General features: G+C 48.1%; 1 protein-coding gene across 2 annotated transcripts; it reads right to left on the bottom strand.

The window, feature by feature from the left end:
• Nucleotides 1–76: 76 nt before the first annotated feature.
• Slc2a4 (solute carrier family 2 member 4) lies at nt 77–5,719 on the bottom strand. 2 transcript variants are annotated; one of them, XM_048448458.3, is made up of 11 exons: nt 5,474–5,719; nt 4,099–4,215; nt 3,843–4,015; nt 3,626–3,750; nt 3,397–3,512; nt 3,127–3,289; nt 2,830–3,017; nt 2,558–2,662; nt 2,343–2,444; nt 1,584–1,787; nt 77–1,131 (listed from the first exon to the last, which is right to left on the bottom strand). In XM_048448458.3, exons 1-11 carry the CDS (start codon nt 5,504–5,506, stop codon nt 928–930), a joined length of 1,530 nt encoding a protein of 509 aa, XP_048304415.1. In that variant the 5' UTR covers nt 5,507–5,719; the 3' UTR covers nt 77–927. The 2 variants fall into 2 exon arrangements, with proteins under 2 accessions (XP_048304415.1, XP_085551303.1); XM_085695177.2 differs by having other exon boundaries at nt 1,114–1,228.
• Between the last annotated feature and the right edge of the window lie 15,815 nt (nt 5,720–21,534).

Below are 21,534 nucleotides of genomic sequence, written 5' to 3'. Positions count from 1 at the left end.
AGGCAGAACGAAAAGGAGTGAGGGCAACTTGTCTGTCTTACCCACCCTCCAGCTCCTCCATGACAGGACACTCATCTTCATACAGTGACTTTATGGATGAATCTCTATATACACATTTAATACAGCAGCCCTTGGGTTTCTGCTACCTACTTGTTCTTCAAAACATAGAAAAATATCCAAAGGCTCCCTCCCAACCAGTGTTTATAGGCAGCCTTTCAAATCCCCTCTTGCCCTTAGTTGGTCAAAAGCTTTCAGGTCTAGCACTCTTCCTGGAGGGGAACAAGAAAGAGCTGGTACCCACACTTGGCAGCTGTGGGGAACAGGCTAGCGCCCCAAGCCTAGAGACTGATGCTTGCTACTGCTCCTTACCACACTCAGGTATATACTGTTGTGTTCCTTTGCCCTGGAAGGTGGAGCCTCCAGGGACTGAGGAGAGGATAGGCTTTGGGAGGGTGTGTCCTTTGCCCTGGAGGGGTCAAGACAGAACCCCCTTCACCCAGAGTCTATGTGGCAAGAATTCAGGGTAAGTGCCAAATTGTGGGCAGAGTCGGAGTTGGTAGGAAATCGCTCGTCTCATATCCACCTCTGCTCCTGCTCATCCCACTGAATTCAACCCAGCACCTCCCTCTGCAGGTCCACTTCTCTAAAAGGAGTAAAACTATTCTGGGGCTGAGTCTGGGTAGGGGCAGGAGGAAGGCAGAAGAGGAGAATAGCCCACTGGGTGGCCACAGCCTAGCCACAACACATAAATAATCCAAGTCATAGGAGGGGAATGAGGCGGTACACGAACCACCCTTCCCTCAGCTTCCCAGTTCTCCAGGCTGCAGTTTCTCCATCCTGGAGGTGATGGGAAAAGGGGGCTAAAGTGCTGCAGAGGAAAGGAGGGGCGTGGGTGGAGAGGGCGGCTCTCCCACCCTGCCTTGCCCCTCAGTCATTCTCATCTGGCCCTAAGTATTCAAGTTCTGTACTGGGTTTCACCTCCTGCTCTAAGAGGGAAGGTGTCCGACGGAAGGCAGCTGAGATCTGGTCAAACGTCCGGCCTCTGGTTTCAGGCACTTTTAGGAAGGTGAAGGCGAAGAAGCCAAGCAGGAGGACGGCAAATAGAAGGAAGACGTAGGGACCCATAGCATCCTGGGACAGTCGGAGAAAGAGGTGTTGACAGAGGGGTGGGAAGCAAGGAGCTAAAGACTAATAGGGAGCTGGGGCTACTTCAAGGAGCAGGTGAGTCCTTCAAGAGATACCAGAAATGACCAGAAATTAAAATTTACATGGAAAATACCATTTAGCTTTTCACCCTTTGCTATCCTAAGAGCATACACTTGGAGTAGATTCCTAAGCCACTTATAGCATTACTAGAAAGCTTATCATTTTATTTCTGGTCTAAATTATACCACTGTTTATTTTTTAAAAGATAACTCTGCTGCTGGCCCATCTATTCCCACTTGTTTGACTCTGGTGTAGTTCCACCAGAGTGGCCATCCAGAAACTACCTGTGAGCCTGGGAGTCCCTGACCAGACAGCGTGGGAACTAGGGGTGGGTGACCACTGGTAATGGGAAACTGGGCAAAGGGCAGGGAACCTACCGCAACATACTGGAAACCCATGCCAACAATGAAGTTACAGGTCCAGTTGGAGAAACCAGCTACAGCCATGGCTGCTGGGCGGGGTCCCTGGCTGAAGAGCTCAGCTACAATGAACCAGGGGATGGGGCCAGGACCGATCTCAAAGAAGGCCACAAAGCCAAATATGGCCAAGATGGAGACATAGCTCATGGCTGGGACCCGTTCCTAGAGACCAGGAAAGAATGGCAGAAAATTAGATTCCTGCCTATCTAGATCTCTCCCCTTGCCCTTGGCCCAGAGAACTGAAATCTCCTTTCCAGGGCTTGTTGGATAGAGGTTGCCATTCTAGGCTAGAACAGGCCCTGGAGCACCCCCTCTTCACCCACTTTTCAGACAGGGTCTCACTGTGTTACCCAGATGGGCCTGGAACTCTCAGTCTTTCACCACAGCCTCCCAAATGTTGAGCTGCCGTGGAGCAGGCCTGAGTGCTGCCATTTTGTCTGCCTCAGATGGCTTCCAGGTGGAGACCTCTTGGTCTCTTGTCCTGTAGTGGTTGATTCCCAGCTTGGCTCTGAAGATGTTTCTTTGGGAATTATGGCTCCTGAGGCTTCACAGGGACTGCTAGACTTGGACTATAGCTAGGTCCTGATGTGGCCAGGGTACTTCAGAAGCAGACCAGACTCTAGAACCAAGCTCCCATGGTCCCGGCACACAGTCCCAGAGCCCCGTGAGGTTATCCCCATGAGTTGGACCGCTGTGTTCTCAGCCCCCAGGCCTCACCAGCAGGAGCAGAGCCATTGTCATCAAGATGGCACAGCCACACATGCCTGCCAGGCCTAGGAGATGGAGCGTCCGTCGCCCAGCCCGTTCTACCAAGAGCACCTGTTGGGGTGGGGGTGGGGAGCTGGTCAGTTGGGGAAAAACAAGAGTAGGCTCTCCAAGGCACCCAAGGCTAAAAACCCAGTGATGTGGCGGTTCCACAGGCAAGCAGTTACCGAGACCAACGTGAAGACCGTGTTGACCACGCCAGCTCCGATGGTGGCGTAGGCTGGTTGTCCTACGCCAGCTGACTCGAAGATGCTGGTTGAATAGTAGAAAACCTAGAAGTGAGGGAGCAGGAAAGACCATGGCAGGGATGTCTGGTCCTTCTTTCCAACCACACCAAACTGGACTGAGCCTGAATGCTGATAGAGGAGATGACTTATTCCCTTCTCCCTTTCCCCAAATTGCTACCTGACTCACTGTCTGCCTGGGTCTCCATACGTACAGCATTGATGCCGGAGAGCTGCTGGCTCAGTTGTAGCACAACTGCAATGATCAGAGGCTGCCGGTGGGTGCGGCTGCCCAGGAGCTGGGGCAGAGACATGGGCCGCTCTCGTTCCAACTTCCGCTTCTCATCCTTCAGTTCAGCCAGTGCATCAGACACATCAGCCCAGCCTGTGAGACGCTTCAGACCTGGGGGTGGGGAATGTCAGGCCTTATGGAGCCTGAGAGGAGGAGGGGTACTAGCAAGATGGATGGGATGGAGGTGTGAGCCTGGGCTATATGCAAGGTGAGAGCTCACTCTTTCGGGCAGGCCCCTCCAAATTCCGGATGATGTAGAGGTATCTGGGGCTCTCGGGACAGAAGGGCAACAGAATCAGCTGCAGGAGGGCAGGAAGTACTGTGATAGCCAGAAGCAGTGGCCACAGGGTAGCTGTGCCCAGCATAGACTCCAAGCCCAACACCTGTGGGAGAAGGTAGGAAAGATAGGTGTCTTTACTCCTTCCTGCCCAACTATGGATGTCCAATCCAACTCCTACTCCTAACTCCTTTCAAGGCCAGGCCTATTTACCTGGGCAATTAGAATGCCAATGACGATGGCCAATTGGTTGAGTGTTCCCAAGGCACCCCGAAGATGAGTGGGGGCGATTTCTCCCACATACATAGGCACCAACCCTGACGTTAGCCCTGAGCAGAAGGAAAAAAAGAGGGCTGAGGGTAGCTGCATCTTCCCTTACAGAAGCCCATACGTGATTAAGGACAACAGGGGCACAGAATAGAGCCATCGCACCCATGGATACCTGAGTAGGCGCCAATGAGGAACCGTCCGAGAATGAGTATCTCATAGGAGGCAGCGGCATTGGCTAGGCCCATGAGGGTGCCCCCCAGCACTGCCAAGACATTATTGGCCAGCATAGCCCTTTTCCTGGCAGGCACACAAAGAGGAGGGCTGGTCAGGGCACCCATGCTACGGCCCTCCTTCCTACCTCCCCATCCCTGCTCTTTCCAGCTCCATACCTTCCCAACCATTGAGAAATGATGCCAACGAGGAAGGAAGAAATCATGCCGCCCACAGAAAAGATGGCCACGGAGAGAGCCCAGAGTGTAGTAAGAGTGGCTTGTGGGATGGAATTGGGTCCCTCAGGACCCTGCCTCCCCAGCCATGTCGCATTGTAGCTCTGTTCAATCACCTGGGGGACGACATGGGAGTGAATCTAGAGACCGCTTTCCGTCACCTCTGAGTGCTCACCCCAACAGCTGTACCATCTCTCACCTTCTGTGGGGCATTGATGACCCCAATGTTGTAGCCAAACTGAAGGGAGCCGAGCACAGCCGAGAACACAGCAAGGACTAGAGTCCCAGTCACCCTCTGCCGAGGGGGTTCCCCATCCTGGACAGACAGAAACAAAGGGAAGCGTGTCACATAAAATCACGTTTGGCTTCCTTCAGGGGCCCAGGCCCAGCTGGAGCATGAAGATCCTGGGCTCCATCCAACAGACTGGGTGAGAGAAAGTGGGCCATATTAGGAATTGTTCAAAGATTCCACTGTAAACAGAACTCAACAGGAACCTGGGCATGTAGAAAAAACGCGTGTCTGTGTCCACATTGCAGGCAAACATCTGAGGATCTGAACTCAGAATTCCCTTGTGACCTTGAGGCAGGCTTAGATTTGTGTGACCTTGGGTAAGTCACTTCCCCACTCTGAAGGGAACTTGAGTTTCCACTTTTGTGAGGTAATACTGCTTCCCTGGGCTACCTGTCAGTCTGTGAAAATACTGTAAAAGCTAAAATCAGCTGTTAATAGTATCTCAGACATTGTCTGTTTTTATAAACTATTAAGTTTAGTATTAGTATCAGCTCTAATCCTCATCTCTTCCTTTTGGAAATTCTCTCGGCCCGCTCCAGCAGGCCCTCAACAGGCCCAAGAAGGGCTATTCCAGAAAGGACATCTGGGTCATTGTTCTTAAAATCTCGGCCTAACCTTCCCTCAGTTCCTAAGCTGGGACCAAGGACCAGGGGATATAACAGGGGATTTTAGCAGGGAGAGAGAGCCATGCCCAAGGGAAGAGGCAGGCATGGTGGTGTGAGGGGCGGTGGCCAGTGGTGACTGCTGCTGGCGGCACAGTCTGTCTCCAAGAGGAAACCTGAGCTGGGGGTAGGGTGGGGGCTGACACTCCCCTCTGCCCCTCCACCCACCGCAAGGCCAAGAGAAAAGTTCAGCCTCCTGGAGGAGCGCCAGGAGTGGGGGTGGAGTCCCCCCCCTCCAAGTGCCTCGGTCCCAGAAACCCTGTGAGTCTGAATAGACCCGCAGCTCTGGGAGGGTTAGTCTCCGGATCTGCCTTCCCAAGTAGAGTCGAGGGCAGGAAGCCACTCAGTGCTGCGCACAGTAAGACAGGGGACAAACTCTGGATTCGTCAGAATCCATTCGCAGCCTGGGCGCGAGAAGAGCCCTTCGGACCCACTCTGTCTCATGGCGGGATTGGAATCTGACAGTCACGGGTTGTCTAGGCTGAGTATAAATAGCCAGCCCCCCATTTCCAACCCCTGCGCCTGCGCAGGAACCGCCTCCTAGCTGACCCCAACCTCGACCCCAGCCCAAGAAAAGCCGGACCCGCGTCCCCGATTTGCCCCCGATTGCTGAACCTTACTTCAGAGCCGATCTGCTGGAAACCCGACGGCATCTTGTTTTAAAAGAACTGAGGACTCGGGCGCTGCAGTAAGAAAAAGCGAATAGGGTGAATGGCCCCGGCCGGGTGGGCAGAAGAAGACCCTGGCGTCCCGCAGTAATGTCCACAGGGCGCGTCTGCTGGGACCCACTGCCACAGCCAAGGAGCCGGAGAGCACCAGGGCTCTCCGGGATCTAGTGAGAACCGCTTGGTGGGGAAAAGATGCTGGGAGCTGTAGCCACCTCCTCACTCCCGCCCCGCCATGGGCCACGCCCCTCACAACACCCATTGGCCAGAAGCCCGCACACCCCAAAAGGCCACGCCCCCACCTCTAGCCTAGTGTCGTGGGGAGACACGCCCCTATGGTTCCCGCCAGCCTCGGAGTTTTCAAAGTAGGGTTCTTGGAACAAAAGGCTCCTCCCGCCATCCAAAACTCTGGACTGCGAGATTTCTTAGGAGTTGAGTGCAGCTATTCCCCCTGTGAGGTCGAAGAGGAGGGCATGGGCTAAGGTGCATTTACCAGGGTACCGGGTAACTCCAGCAGGGTGACACAGAGCGCGCGGGTGTGTGTGTGTCAGAAACAATGCCCCGAAGTAACCCGGAGAGGCTATTTTTAGATCTCAAGTTAGACTCCGCCAAATGTCAGGTCCCGGGTGTCCCAGCCTGTCCCGGGCGGGGGAGGGCAAGGGAAATGGAGCCTTAAAGGGTCCGCGACATGCTTCCCACGAGGGGATGACCCAAGGGACCAATAGCTTCCGTTCCCAGTGTGTCTGGGGACCGAAACTGGTCGCCTTTTTTTTCCACGCATCCCTGGGCAAGGCGCTGCCTACTAGCCCGTCCCCTCCACACATTCCCTACCTTGGTTTTTGGAGGGGACCCAAGGGACAGGTGCTTACGCCAGCCACACCACCCTCCCTAAAGTCCTTGAGCCTCCAGGCATGTGCTGGCCGCGTGGGTAACATGCTTTCCAGAGTCAGCTCCTGTTTTGGGTCTCCAGTTGAGAGGGCATGACCTAGGCACGTCCAAGGAGAGAGATGCCAGCTCGCTAAGAGAAAGCGCGATTCAGAAAACGCGTCTGAGAAGTGCAAGGCTGTAGCGCCACCTAGGGGGAGAGCGAGGAACCTCAGTGGATTGGACTAGTCTCTGGGCTAGGGTCTCTTCTATTAATAGTTCCCCTGAGATTTCATTAACCTACAATCCAACCCTCTCTGGAGCATCAGACCCATGTGTCTAGCTACCGCCTGAATGGTGCAGTTCATAAGACAGATATATACAAACATGGACTTCCTCCTAATTTCTTTTCCCCAATGAGTTCACCTCCATGCTGGAGGTTGGGATCTTCTCAGCATTGATGTTTTGAGCTCCTTCCTCTCTTGCACGTTTGGTTTTCTCCATCTGTACCTCTACCACTTTAGTCCAGACTATCGTGACGTGACGGCTTTCCCCTTCTTCCCTCCTCCTTTAAAAGGAGGGCGCAGGGACTGGAGAGATGGCTCAGCAGTAAAGAGCACTTGCTGCCCTTCCAGACTCAGTTTCCCAGCACTCACGTGGATGCTACACTTGTAACTTCAGTTCTAGGAGGTCCTACAACCTCTTCTGGATTCGATAGGCCCCAGGTACACATGTGGTACACAGATATACATTCAGGCAAAACATTCATTCACAACAAAATGATAAAATTAAATTAAAAATAAAAGGAGGGTAGAATGCTGGGTAGTGGTGGTACATACCTTTGATCCCAGCACTCAGGAGGCAGAGACATCTCTAGGTTTGAGGCTAGCCTGGTTCACAGAGTGAGTTCCAGGGCAGCCAGGGCTACACAGAGAAACCCTGTCTCGGAGGAGGATGAAGAAAGGAAGAAAGGGAGGGAGGGAGGAAGGGAGGGAGGGAGGGAGGGAGGAAGAGAAAGGACGGTGGAGTACAATCTTCAATACTTTTTTGTTTGTTTGTTTTCTTTTGTTTTGTTTTCTGAGTTTCTGAGACAGGATTTCTCTATGTAGCCCTAGCTGTCCTGGAACTTGCTTTGTAGACCAGGCTGTCCTGGAACTCAAAGAGATCCATCTGCCTCGGCCTCCTGAGTGTTGAAATTAATGGCATGTGCCAGAGTTTCAATAGCCTTACCACACGGCTTCTGTTTTATTTTTGAGGCAGTCTCTCTGTACCTGAAGCTGACCTGGAACTCACTATGCAGTACAAACTGGCCTCCAACTGGCTGCTTACCCTGTCTTCTGAGCGTCGGGACCAGGGATGGAGGCTAACTCCTTCCAGGACCGTGGGTCCAAGGCTAACTACTGCCAAAAGTCACTGTCTTCTTGTTGTCCGGCGGTCAGATCTTCCTTGCCTTCATCCCCTCCTCTTCTGTCTCTCCATTCTCTTCTTCCTCCCTGTTCTACTTTTCCCCCTCTTTCCTGTCCATCTTCCCCTCCTCGTACTGGTCTAGAACTTACTTTGTCTGCTAGTCTGATGATCTTGAATTTGGGATACTTTGGCCTCGGCCTCTTGAGTTCTGGGATTACACTTGGTGCTTTTGCCTGTCTCTGCATGCTGGAATACCAGAGAACTCCTATTCATCTTTCAAAACAAGTGTGTCTTGAGACTGAAGAGATGGTCTCAGCAGTTAAGAACACTTGTTCTTGCAGAAGACCCAGGTTCAATTTCCAGCACCCACATGATGACTCACAACCATTTGTAACTTCAGTTTCAGGCGATCTGACGCCCTCTTCTGAGTCCCTTGGGCACCAGGCCCACATGTGGTGCAAAGACATACATGCAAGCAAACACTCACATAAAATAAAATTTAAAAATCTAAAATAAATAAAAATAACTTTTTTTAAAGTATTTATTTATTTAATTTATTTATTATGTATACAGTATTCTGCCTGCAGGCCAGAAGAGGGCACCAGACATCATTTCAGATGGTTGTGAGCCACCATGTGGTTGCTGGGAATTGAACTCAGGACCTTTGGAAGAGCAGGCGATGCTCTTAACCTCTGAGCCATCTCTCCAGCCCTAAAAATAACTTTTTTAAAAAAAGCAAACTTCCCTTCTGTGAGAAGACTTCTTGGCTTTCTTGCTGACAGTCAGATGTTCTCTCTCAGAGTGATTCACTACCATTTCTTCTCTCTGCAATTCAGTCCCGGGGCCGATGGTCGTCTTATTCATAAATCCAACTTAGAGCAAGGTATACTCGCTATCAGTTGAATGATGAAATGAGGGTCTGCCTTCCGATTATGGTAGGTGAGGTACAAAGGAACCATACCTTATCACAAGAAAGGACGAGGAGAGGGTGATGGAAGGTGAGGCGGGGGACTGAGCAGGAAGGGAAATAGAGACCCAGGGATGCTGGGATGCCATAAAGGGGGACAGCAGGGAGAGAGCGAAAGAGCGGGAAAGGTGCCAAGAGGCAGAAGAGAATAAGAGGGAGTCTCGGGCTGGGCTGAGCTGAAAGCAGTGTAGATGGTACAGGGTTGGATACTGGTGCCCTAGGTCCCCAGGTGCCATCCTGCCGTGGTCTATTCCTGCTCTCATTTGGATGTTTCTCAGGTATCACAGGTGGTTTTTATTTTCTTTGGCAGGTGTGTGGTGGGGGAGGGGCAGGGAATGGACTGGGGCTGCAGAGACAAGAAGAGGGCATCATATCCCCTAGAGCTAGAGTAGGGCAGGCAGGGGGCAGGCAGGTGTGAGCTCCCTGATGCCTGGTTGCTGGGAAGTGAATTTGGGTCGTCTGGAAGAGCAGCAAGCACTCCTAAGTGCTAAGTTATCTCTCCAGCCTTGGGGTTTAAATGCATAGAAAGTGAAATCAGAAAGCCGGGCAGTGGTGGCACACATCGTTATTTCCAGGACTCAGGAGGCAAAGACAGGCAGATCTCTCTGAGTTTGCAGCCAGTCTAAGGAGCTATAGAGCTGGTTCCAGATGTAAGGTCCTAGCCACCAAATGTGCTAACCTGAGTTCAGTCTCAAGGAACTGTGTTGTTGAAGGAAAGAACTCAGTGCCAACAGTTGTCCTCTGATCTCCAATGGTACGCTCACATGCACATGCACACACACACACATACACAAACTAAATGAATAAATTATAATAAATAAATAAACCGTGTCTAACAGCCTGAGTTAAATCCCTTTGTCCCACAAGGTGGCAGAAAAGCTCTTTGGTCACTTGCCTGCCCTTGCACTTCTACACACACACACACACACACACACACACACACCACACGAATGAATAAAATTTAAAAGACTTTGGAAAGGAGTTGGGGATGTATGTAGAGTGCCTGCCTAGCATGCACGAATCTCCAGCACTATAAACTATGGGTATGGTGACCCAGAACAAGAAGTTGATGGTCATTCTTGACTACGCAGCCAAGGCCAGCCTGGGCTACATGAAACTGTCTTTTTTTTTTTTTAAGAGTGTTGGAGAGATGGCTCAGTGGTTAAGAGCATTGCCTGCTCTTCCAAAGGTCCTGAGTTCAATTCCCGGCAACCACATGGTGGCTCACAACCATCTGTAACGAGGTCTGGTGCCCTCTTCTGGCCTGTAGGCATACATGCAGGCAGAATATTGTATAAATAATAAATAAATAAATAAAAAAGGAAAAAAAAAGAGTGTTGGAGAAGCCAGGAGTCTTTAATCCCAGCACTCTGGAGGAAGAGGCAGGCAGATCTCTGTGCGTTCAAGGCCAGCCTGGTGTACAGAGTGAGTTCCAGGACAGCCAGGTCTACACAGAAAAACCCTGTTTCAAAAAACAAACAAAACAAAACCAAACAAGCAAAAAGGAGTGTTGGAAAAGTAAAGGATTCAGAGGGGAATAAGAGAGAGTTGGGAAGGAGAAAAGAGGCTGGGAGAAGGGATAGTGGATAGGGAGAGGAAGGAAAGGAGACACATAAAATAGGGAAACTGCATGGAGATGTGTGTGTGTGCGTGCATGCATATGTGTGTTTGTGTGCGCGCGTGCATGCATGTGTGTGTGCATGTGTGTGGTGCATGCATGCATGCGTGTGCATGTGTGTGCGTGTGTGTGTGTGTGTAGGTGTTGATCTTTTACAGAGACCCTGGGCTGGTTTATCACAGACCCCACTGTAGCTTTTTCTACCCTCTGCTTGCCTCAGAAAGATAATCCCTGCAGACTTTTGTTTTCTCAACCCCTGTATCTAGGGAAGGAGGCAAGAGCCTGGACTGCAGAGAAACCCAGGATGTTCCCCGGACCTGTGTCCAGCTCCTGATCTATTCAGATTCGCTTGGCTTGGCTCCTGGGTTCGAGGTGGAGCTTCACCCTGAGTTCCAGAAACAATATTCCCTCCTCTGCTCCGCCCTTTCCTGTTGTTGTTTGTTCGTTTGTTTGTTTGTTTGTGTGAGGTTGTGTGTGTGTGTGTGCTCGTGCACGCGCACGTGTGTTTAGGACAAACGAAGAATTAATAACATAACTGAACTAATAACATAAGTTTTAAGACAGTATCACTCTCAGGTTCAAATGGATACAAGACCTCAACATAAAGCCAGTCACACTGAACCTTATAGAAGAGAAAGTGAGAAGTACACTTGAACGCATTGGCACAGGGAACCACTTCCTAAATAGAACCCCAGCAGCACAGACACTGAGAGAAACAATTAATAAATGGGACCTCCTGAAACTGAAAAGCTTCTGTAAAGCAAAGGACATGGTCAACAAGACAAAACAACAGCCTATAGAATGGGAAAAGATCTTTATCAATCCCACATCAGACAGAGGTTTGATCTCCAAAATATACAAAGAACTCAAAGAACACCAAAAGATCACATAATCCAATAAAAAAAAATGGAGTACAGACCTAAACAGAGAACTCTCAACAGAGGAATCTAAAATGACTGAAAGACACTTAAGGAAATGTTTAACATCCTTAGTTATCAGAGAAATGCAAATCAAAACACTTCTGAGATTCCATCTTACACCTGTAAGAATGGCCAAGATCAAAAACACTGATGACAACTTTTGCTGGAGACGAGTGGGGAAAAGGGAACACTTCTGCATTGCTGGTGGGAATGCAAGCTGGTACAACCCCTTTGGATGTCAGTGTGGCGATTTCTCAGAAAATTAAGAAACAACCTTCTTCAAGACCCAGTAATACCACTTTTGGGTATATATCCAAAGAATGCTCAATTGTGCCACAAGGACATGTGCTCAACTATGTTCATAGCAGCTTTGTTTGTCATAGCCAGAACCTGGAAACAACCTAAATGCCCTTCTTCGAACCGAAGAATGGATAAGAAAAATGTGGTACATTTACACAATGGAGTACTACAAAGTAAAAAAAAATAATGACAGGAAAACAGATGGAACTAGAAAACATTATTTTGAGTGAGGTAACCCAGACACAGAAAGACAATTATCACATGTACTCACTCGTAGGTGGTTTTTAAACATAAAGCAAAGAAAGCCAGCCTACAAACCACAATCCCAGAGAACCTAGACAACAATGCTAGCGCTAAGAGAGACTTACATAGATCTAATCTACATGGGAAGTAGAAGGTAGAAAAAGACAAGATCTCCTGAGTAAATTGGGAGCATGGGGATCTTGGGGGAGGATTGAAGAGGGGAGGGGAGAGTAAGGAGGGGAGCAGAGAAAAATGTAGAGCGCAATAAATATCAATTTAAAAAAAGTTAAAAAAAGACAGTATCACTCTGTTACCTAGGCTAGCTTGGAATTCAAGGCAATCCTCCTGCTTCAGCCTCCAGAGTACTGGGGTTACAGATGTGAGTCACCACACCCATCATAACACAGTTCTTGATTCGTGTCCTCATTGATCTATGTTTTGTCATTTTATTTTATTTTTAATACATTGTTGTTGGTGGGGGTGGCGGTGTGTGTGTGAGTGTGTGTGTATGTGTGAGTGAGTGTGTGTGTGTGAGTGAGTGTGTGTGTGTGAGTGTGTGTGTGTGAGAGTGTGTGTGTGTGTGAGTGTGTGTGTGTGAGTGAGTGTGTGTGAGTGAGTGTGTGTGTGTGAGTGTGTGTGAGTGTGTGTGTGTGTGAGTGTGTGTGTGTGTACCATGGCACACTTGTGGAAGCCCAGAAGACAGCTATTAGTGTCAGTTCTCTCCTTCCACGGGAGGCTCTAGGTTGCCTGGCTTGCACGGAATTGCTTTACCTACTAAGCTGCCTTTCCAGCCTGTTTTTCCTTTCAGAAGTGTAGCTCCAGGTTGGGGGTGTGGTCTGGTTGATGGAGTGCCTATCTAACATTTCTGAATCCATAAATCCATCCCCAGCACCACATACACCAGGCATGGTGTCATCTGCCTGTAATCCCAGAATTCCATTCAGGCGGTGGAGGTAGGACCAGGAGTTCCTGAGCCACATAGAGAATTGGAGGTCAGCCTAACTGTTTAGTAATACAGTGAGAGGCTTTGTCTCAAAGCACACAGTGGAGCACTCAGGAGGCAGAGGCGGGCAGGGTTGTCTTATTTTACCTGCTTATGAGCCCATTAATGGCCTCCCATGTCCCATCCAATTTCTAACCACAACAAAGAATGCGGCAAGGATTATTTTATACTCGGTTCCTTTGGGAGGTTTGTCTGTGTCCTGACCGTGACTCTGACTATATTTATAACTGTCTGTAAAGCAGGGTCGCTGAGTCATAGGGTGTTCTGCCGAGTTTGACTCCGTACTGCACTGCCAGCTTTCTTCAGACAGACTTCCCCAGTCTCTCAGCAGAGCAGGGACTCACCACTGTCCTCTTCTTCAGCATCACCAGGGGCCACACAGTCTGGAGTGTGATTGTGAGCTGAGCCCCCGCTGGGCTACTGACTAACTTGTTGCCCTTTGGAAAGTGACCTGAGCTCTTTGTGCTTTATTTACCTAGATGGTAAAATGAGAAGGGCGATAATAATAGTAGCTGCATCTTCAGGCCCCAATGGAGGTGAATGATATATATTCAGAGTGCTGGGAATGGCTCTAACAGAGGTGTTCAGTTGTTGCTGTTGCTTTTGTTGTTGTTGTTGTTGTTATTGTTGTTGTTGTTCTTCTTCTTCTTCTTCTTCTTCTTCTTCTTCTTCTTCTTCTTCTTCTTCTTCTCTCTCTCTCTCTCTCTCTCTCTCTCTCTCTCTCTCTTCTTGTTTGTTTGCTTTGTTTTTTGAGACAGGATTTCTCTGTAGCTTTTGGAGCCTGTCCTGGCACTCGCTCTGTAGACCAGGTTGGCCTCAAACTCACGGAGATCCCCCTGCCTCTGCCTCTAGAGTGCTGAGATTAAAGGCGTGTGCCACCACTTTCCAATTTATTTGTTTTTCAAAGTAGATTTACTAAGATATAATTGATATTGAGCTGGGTGCAGGAGGCTAGTCCCAGCACTCAGAGTCAGGCAGATTTCTGTGAGTTCGAGGCCAGCCTGGTCTACAGAGTGAGTTCTAGGACAGCCAGAGCTACACAGAGAAACCCTGTCTCAACAACAACAAAAGCTGTAATTGGCATTGAAACCATCACATAAAGTGTATAGTTTGGTGCCATGACAAAGGTTTACAGCAGTGACAGCCCCATAATCAAGGTAACGAATGCATCGACCACTTCTAAAGCTTTCTTCTGTCCTCAAAAGAATGTATTTTATATTTATAAGCATTTTGGGTGCATGTATGTAAGTGCAGGATGTGTGTACCTAGTGCCCAAACAGGTCAGAAGAGGGCATCAGATACCCTGGAACAGGAATTACAGAAAGCTGTGAGGCCATCTGATGCGGATGCTGGAAACCGAACTCCATCCTTGGCAAGAACAGGAGCCCCTTCTCCAGCCCCTTTTCTTTATTTTCTGTTTGCTTTTGAGGCAGAGCTTCATGTACCCCAGGCTGGCCTTGAATTTTCTATATAGCTGAATATAACATTGAATTTCTGGTCCTTCTGCCCCACTTCCCAAATGCTGGGATTACAGGCATATGCCACCAGGCCTGGCTGCCTTCATTCCTTTTTATTGCTGGATAGCATTTTTAAATTACATTGTGCATGTATGTATATATTTATGTATATATTCTTGCATCTTCGCTTGCACATGAGCCTACCATATTGCACATGCAGAGGTCAGAGGACAACGTGCGGGGGTTAGTTTTCTCTTCCCACATATGTTGGTCTTGGGGCTCAAACTTGAATTATCAGGTTTGGTGGCAAGCATCTGTACCCACTAAGCCATTTGGCAGGCCCATGAATGGTATTCTAATACATGACCATATCACAGTTTGCTTTCCCAGTCCCTTGTTGGGTGGGTTTATTACACATAAAGCTGCTAGAAGCATTTCTAAATAGGTGTTTGCATTGAAATATGCTTTCATTTCCTTAGAGAAAAGCTGAATTATGTGATAGGCTTATGTGGAACTCTAGGAAACTTCCCAAGTGTTTTCAAAATGACTAGACCACTCCCCATGCCTATCAGCAGTGTGTAAATTTCAGTTTCTTCACACCCTTACAACTGTCATGTGGTCAGTCTTTTACAAGTTTTAGTCAAAATGGACTTGATAAAATTTTAATCAAATAAATGAGAAATTGTTCCTATTTCTAATGTTTAGAAATTCAGTAGAAGCCAGGCATGGTTGTGCACACCTTTAATCCCAGCATTTAGGAGGTGGTGGCGCACGCCTTTAATCCCAGCACTCAGGAGGCAGAAGCAGGTGGATCTCTGTGACTATGAGGCCAGGCTGACCTACAGAGCAAGTTCCAGGGCAGGCTCCAAAGCTACAGAGAAACCCAGTCTCGAAAACAAAACAAAATTCCTAGCCAGAGATGAAGTTGGGTGGGAAGTGGGAGGGACCCTGAAGCACCTAGGGAGGAGGTATCTCCCTAGGGTTTTTTTTTTTTTAAGTTAAATTTATTTATTTATTTATTTATTTATTTTATTTTATTTTTTTTTTAAATTTTTTAAAGATTTATTTATTTTTATTATGTATACAACATTCTGCCTCCATGTATGCCCGTGCGCCAGAAGAGGGCGCCAGATCTTATTTCAGATGGTTGTGAGCCACCATGTGGTTGCTGGGAATTGAACTCAGGACCTCTGGAAGAGCAGCCTGTGCTCTTAACCACTAAGCCATCTCTCCAGCCCTATTTATTTATTTTAAAGAATTATTTATTTATTATGTATACAGTGTTCAGCCTGTATGTCTGCCTTCAGGTCAGAAGAGGGCACCAGATTTCATTACAGATGGTTGTGAGCCACCATGTGGTTGCTGGGAATTGAACTCATGACCTCTGGAAGAGCAGCCAGTGCTCTTAACCTCTGAGCCATCTCTCCAGCCCCTCCCTAGGGCTTTTTAGTAACAGCTTAAACATCCTTTTTGGGGAAAAGATACTGGGGATCAAACCCAGGACTTTCCATACTAGCATATGCTTTACCAGTGAGCTATGTCCGGAACCTTTGCTTTTGCTGATATAGGGTCTTGCTTTGTAGCTCAGGCTAGTCTTTCATTCGCGATGTCCAGGAGACTGGCTCTGAACTTGCATGGTGGCTCATGGTAGAAATCCAAACACTTGGGAAATTTGAGGCAGGAGGATGACTGAGAGTGTGGGGCTAGCCTGGGTTCGTGGTTCTAGGCTAGTCTGAGCTAAAATATGAGAAGCTATCTCAAACAAATAAACAATCAAAAGACAACAACAAAACACTAAAACCCAACCCAAGCTCAAACTGTTCAGTATTTTTCTCTGATGCTGAGCTAACTGCTCTATGACAAAAGCCCCTCGAGGGAGGAAAACGCTTCTTGCTCACAGTTCATGATCGAGGGACACCAGGACAAGGGCTGGAGGAGAGACCATGGAGAAATGCAGCTTGCTGCCTTGCCTTTGGCTTGCTCGGCTTGCTCTCTCATAGCACCCAGGACAAGCTGCCTGGGTGTGGTCCCGTCACAGTGGGCTGGGCCCTCATACCAATTATTAATCAAGAAAATGCCTCCACAGATTTTGCCTATGGACAATCTGATGGAGGCAACCCTTCAGTTAAAGAGTCATTCTTTCCAGATAACTCTAGTTTATTTCAAGTTGGGAGAAACAAACAAAGCCACAAATTAACCAGCGTGTGTGTGTGTGTGTGTGTGTGTGTGTGTGCGCGCGTGTGCGTGTGTGTGTGCGTGTGCATGTGTGTGCATAGTCCAAGGGGTTTGGCTTGTAGACCATTTGGTACAGTGGTTGACGATATTTATGAAGCCCTGGGTTTGATTCCCAGTACCACATAAAGTTGAAAGTGGTGGCCCCTCGTGAAATCTCAGCACTAAAAGGGAAGAAGCAGGAGGATAAAGAATTCAAGGCCATTTTGGCTTTGTAATGAATTTGAGGCCAGTTTAGATGGGTGTGGTGGTGCATACCTATAGTTCCACCTTTGGGAGTCTGTGAGTTCCAGGCTGGTCTGGATCAACTAGTAAGATCCTGCCTCAAAAACCATAGGTCTGGATCAATGGCTTAGTTGTTAAGAGTGCTTGCTTCCCTAGATCTCTTGTACCAGAGACAGGTGGATCTCTGTGAATTCGAGGCCAGCCTGGTCTATGGAGTGAGTTCCAGGACAACCAGTGATGTTACACAGTCAACTGTTTACTGGAGAAAGAAAAAAAAAATCCACAGTGATGCCTATTGGTAACACTAGAGCAGTGGTTCTTTTTTTGTTTTGTTTTTTTCTTTTTTGTTTGTTTGTTTGTTTGTTTGAGATAGGGTTTCTCTGTGTAGTCCCGGCTGTCCTAGAACTCCCTCTGTTTTCCAGGTTTGCCTCACACTGACAGATCCGCCTGCCTCTGCCTCCCTAGTGCTGGGATTAAAGGTGTGCGCCACCACTGCCTGGTTACTTCACTTATTTGTTTTTAAATATTTATTTATTAGTCCTGGCTGGTTTTGAATTTGCAGTGTAGACCAGACTGACCTTGAATTCACAAAGATCCTGCTTGGTTACATCCCCAGCCTTTCTATTGGTTTTTCTAAAGTTTTTGGTTAGTTTGTTTTGTTTTTTGGCCTTCTTTCTGTCCTTAAAAACATACTGTCCATGCTCCGTACCATTAAAGAGCCTTTCTGTTCTTGTAGGTGTCTCAATCCCTTTATCCCACTCAGCTTCCTCTATCCAGCTAGCAAACTCCGTGGGCTAGTACTATCAGTGAGCATCATTGTCGCCCCCCCGCCCCAGTATATTTGAAGTAAACCACTGACTGCAGGAACTCACGAACTCAAATGGATGGATAGCTGGAATGTTCCACAGTTGGTACCTCTGCCTCCCAAGATTAAACAATAAGGGTATGAGCCACCACTCTCAGCTTAGTGTCACATAGAGGTGTGGCAGAGGGGCCTGGTGATATCTAATCTCTGCTAACATCTGTGATCTCAGGATAGTGTTAAATATACTTACTATCCTACCTACAATAGCAAAGACTTTCTAGCTCCAAGTATCAACATTGGCAACATAAGGAAACCTCTTTTTGCTTGGTGGCTTGAGCCTGCAATCCCAGCAGCAGAAAGGCAAGAGGCAAGAATGTTACTGTAAGTTTGGGGCCATCTTACTACACATAATGAGTTTCTGGCCAGCCAGGCATACATAGTAAGACCTTGTCTCAAAAACAGCAAAAAAGTCAGGCATGGCAGTTCAGGTCTTTAATTCCAGCATTTGAAATCAGGAGGATTATGAAGTCCAGACTGCCCTGGCCCATGAAACATGACCTTGTCTCAAAACAAAAAATAAAAACAAAAAACCAATGTGGCTGGAGAGATGACTCAGTGGTTAAGAGCATTGGCTTCTCTTCCAGAGGTCCTAAGTTCAAATCCCAGCACCCACATGGACCGGATGCCCTCTTCTGGTGTGCAGGTGGACATGCAGAGCATTGGTATAGAAGCTATAAATAGGGCACGGCTTCTCCATCGCACTCTGGATGTGCTGATTCCTGCGACATCCCCAAATGCAGGGAATTCGGCTGCATAATTTGTGATCACGGGGGTGGGGGGGGAATTGAACTGGCACTCTCCCCTGCAGAAAAAAAAAACCAATAAATTTTAAGAGAATTAAAAAAGGAAAACAAAATGAGCTGGGCAGTGGTGGCGCATGTCTTTAATCCCAGCACTCGGGAGGCAGAGGCAGGCCGATCTCTGTGAGTTCGAGGCCAGTCTGGTCTACAAGAGCTAGTTCCAGGACAGGTTCCAAAGCCACACAGAAACCCTGTCTTGAAAAATAAAAACAAAACCAAAACAAACAAAAACAACAACAACAACAACAAAAATAAAACAAACATAATCAATCCTGCTTCAAAGCGATAACTAAGGTCCACAGGATCCATCAACCCTGGACCTTTGCTCCCGTTCTTCTTTCTGTTTATAGCATGGTTCCCTCATGACTGACTCATTAACAGTCGCTTGCTCAGAAAGTCTCCCTGATCTCACCAGAGATTGGACCCAACCTTATACATTACCTGGTTCCATTGCCTTCAAAACAAGCAGCATTTATGCCTTTATTGCCCTGCTTCCTCCTTCCAGAAGACAAGCCAGAGGAGCTCGGCGCCCTTATCTGCTTGTCTACCAGTGCATCCCCAGGGTTAATTACAGTGCCCAATCCAGTTATAGCAACTCAGAAGACACGCGTGGGGCAGTGGATGAAAACCTTTTTTCAGAATTCATTCATTGGTAATAAAAATCTAGACACGTCTGTACTTCCCAGTGCGGCAGGGAAATTGAAACTCAATCCATAAGCACACAAGTACTTTCGGATGATGACTGGAGCCTTAAAAGGAAAAGTACAGGTAACCATGGGAGCCCTGAGCAGACGACCTGACTCAGCGTGGGTGGAGTAGCCAGGCCAGGCCTCTTCTAATAGACTTGAGCCGAAGGCTGAAGGTTGGCGGTGTTCGCTGGGAAGAGGAAGGTGGGTGGGGTAAATGGACTAGAGCACTCAGGCATAGAGAACGGAAAGGTGCTTTAGTGGGGTGGACCATGCAGTGTGTTTCGGGGACAGAGAGAAGGCCACTACAGCTGAGGGGCAGGGCAGGTAAGTCAGTAGGCGAGAGTGCCACCTGGGTGTAGCCAAGAGGCCAGAGTACTTGCGTGAGGCTCTTGGGTTCAACCCACAACAATGGAGAAAAAGAAAAACTGCCACCGAATGATTTTTATTTTATTTTAAATATTTATTTAGTTTTTTTTTTTTTCAAGACAGGGTTTCTCTGTAGCTTTGGAGCCTGTTCTGGAACTAGATCTTGTAGACCAGGCTAGCCTCGAATTCATAGAGATCCGTCCGCCTCTGCTTCCCGAGTGCTGGGATTAAAGGCATGTGCCACCACTGCCCTTACTTAGTTTTACTTAGTTATTTTTAAGTGTATGTGGGAGCCAGAGGAAGTCAGAAGAGGCACTGGAACTGAGCATGATGACACATTCTTTTTTTTTTTTTTTTTTTTTTTTGAGACAGGGTTTCTCTGTGTAGTCCAGGCTGGCCTCAAATTAGAATTCAGAGATCCATCTGCCTCTGTCTCCTGAGGGCTAAAACTAAAGGCATGAGCCACCACTGCCCAGTAAAAACCAGCTCCTTTAATCCCAGGACTTATTTAGCAGGGGCAGGAGAAGTCCTGTGAGTTCCAGACCAGCCTGATCTACATAGCAAGTTTCAGGACAGCCAGGGCGTCAAGGAGAAACCTTGTCTCAAAAAGCAAAAAAGTAAAAAAAAAAAAATGTTGATGATGATGATGCCTGGAGTAGTGGCTCACGCCTTTAATCCCAGCACTTGGGAGGCAGAGGCAGGCTGATCTCTGTGAGTTTGAGGCCAGCCTGGTCTACATAACAAGTTCTAGGACAGCTAAGCTAGGGCTACACAGAGAAACCCTGTCTCAAAAACAAACAAACAAACAAACAAAAAGAAGAGGCAATGGGTCACCTAGACCTGGAGTTAACAGAGGATTATGAGTCACCATGTGAATGGTGGAGACTGAACTCTGGTCCTCTGCAAGAACAGTAAACTCTTCATTGCTGAGCTATCTCCCAAGCCTCCCACTGAGTGATGCTTTAAAAAGAATGACAAGATAGAAAGAGCACTCTGGGGAGTGACTTTAGAAAAGGGCAGGAGCAGGGACATGGGCTGGGGCAGTTGTAGTCTCCAGGTAATCGATGGCTGTGTGGCTGTGATAAAGACGGCTGGATATACAAACAAGCAGATAATGAGAAACAGGGGCATTCAGAGCTGGAAGCCTCTCCCCTCCTGGAAGGCTGGCTTCAACTGTTCTGCCTCAGCCTTCCAAAAGCACGCACCAACTATGTCCAATCAAGGAAACAACCTTTAAAAAAAATCTCAGCTGTACAGAGTAGTTCACATCTATATCTCAGCATTCCAGAGGCAGAGCCAGGCGGCTTTCTTGTAAGGACTAGCCTAGTCTATATAGTGAGGTCCTGTTGCAAAATTAACTAACCAACCACCCAAACCCAAAACAAACCACCCCACCAAGCAAAACCTGAAAGGTCAAAAAATAGACAAAAATAAGAGTTCACACAGGTCTGTATTTTATACAAAAGCAGGTAAATGCGGTGAACAAGAAGGACCTTTACGTATCTTATTGCATAAACGAAGGGCAGATTAACACAGAGATGTGTAGGGGAAGAGCAGGTGGGAAGGTGGAGGGATTGAGAAAAAAATAGCAAGAAAGCCCGGCAGTGCTGGCACACACCTTTAATCCCAGAATTTGAGAGGCAGAGGCGGGGATCTCTGAGTTCGAGGCCAGCCTGATCTACAGATGGAGTCCTAGGACAGCTTGGGCTACACAGAGAAACCCTGTCTCAATACCCACCCCCTGCCGCAAATAAGTAAATAGTAGCAAGAGTAAGAAAGGTGTGTGAAGGTCTGAGAGGGGTAGGGGGTGGTAGGAGAGGCAGGCTGGGAGAAAAAACTAGAAACAGGGGAGGCAGTGACAGGCACATTGTGTCACTGGACTCCAAGGGTCCGGAGAGCGCAGCCACAGACTGAAAGTCGGGAGGAAGCGAAGAATGAGAAACTTGGAAGACATGTTGGGAGGACGAAGGGGCTCAGAGTATGAGAAAGTATGAAGCGTTGTAAGGTTGAGGTAGGGTTCTTTAGGGGTGAGCCAAAGACCACCGTGGGGAGTGTGATGC

Source organism: Myodes glareolus, chromosome 9 (assembly GCF_982192425.1).
Source record: "Myodes glareolus chromosome 9, mMyoGla1.1, whole genome shotgun sequence".
Lineage (NCBI taxonomy): Eukaryota > Metazoa > Chordata > Mammalia > Rodentia > Cricetidae > Myodes > Myodes glareolus.
Note: the sequence above shows the minus strand (reverse complement) of the source record. Positions and strands in the feature narration are given on the sequence as shown.

What these genes read in the sequence shown, in the direction of transcription:
- Slc2a4 (XM_048448458.3), bottom strand. Translation starts at nt 5,506, where the DNA reads ATGCCGTCGGGTTTCCAGCAGATCGGCTCTGAA. An exon ending in TCATCAATGCCCCACAGAAG is followed by an intron (nt 4,016 to 4,098) that starts GTGAGAGATGGT and finishes GTCGTCCCCCAG; the next exon opens with GTGATTGAACAGAGCTACAA. An exon ending in CCTCATTGGCGCCTACTCAG is followed by an intron (nt 3,513 to 3,625) that starts GTATCCATGGGT and finishes CCTTCTGCTCAG; the next exon opens with GGCTAACGTCAGGGTTGGTG.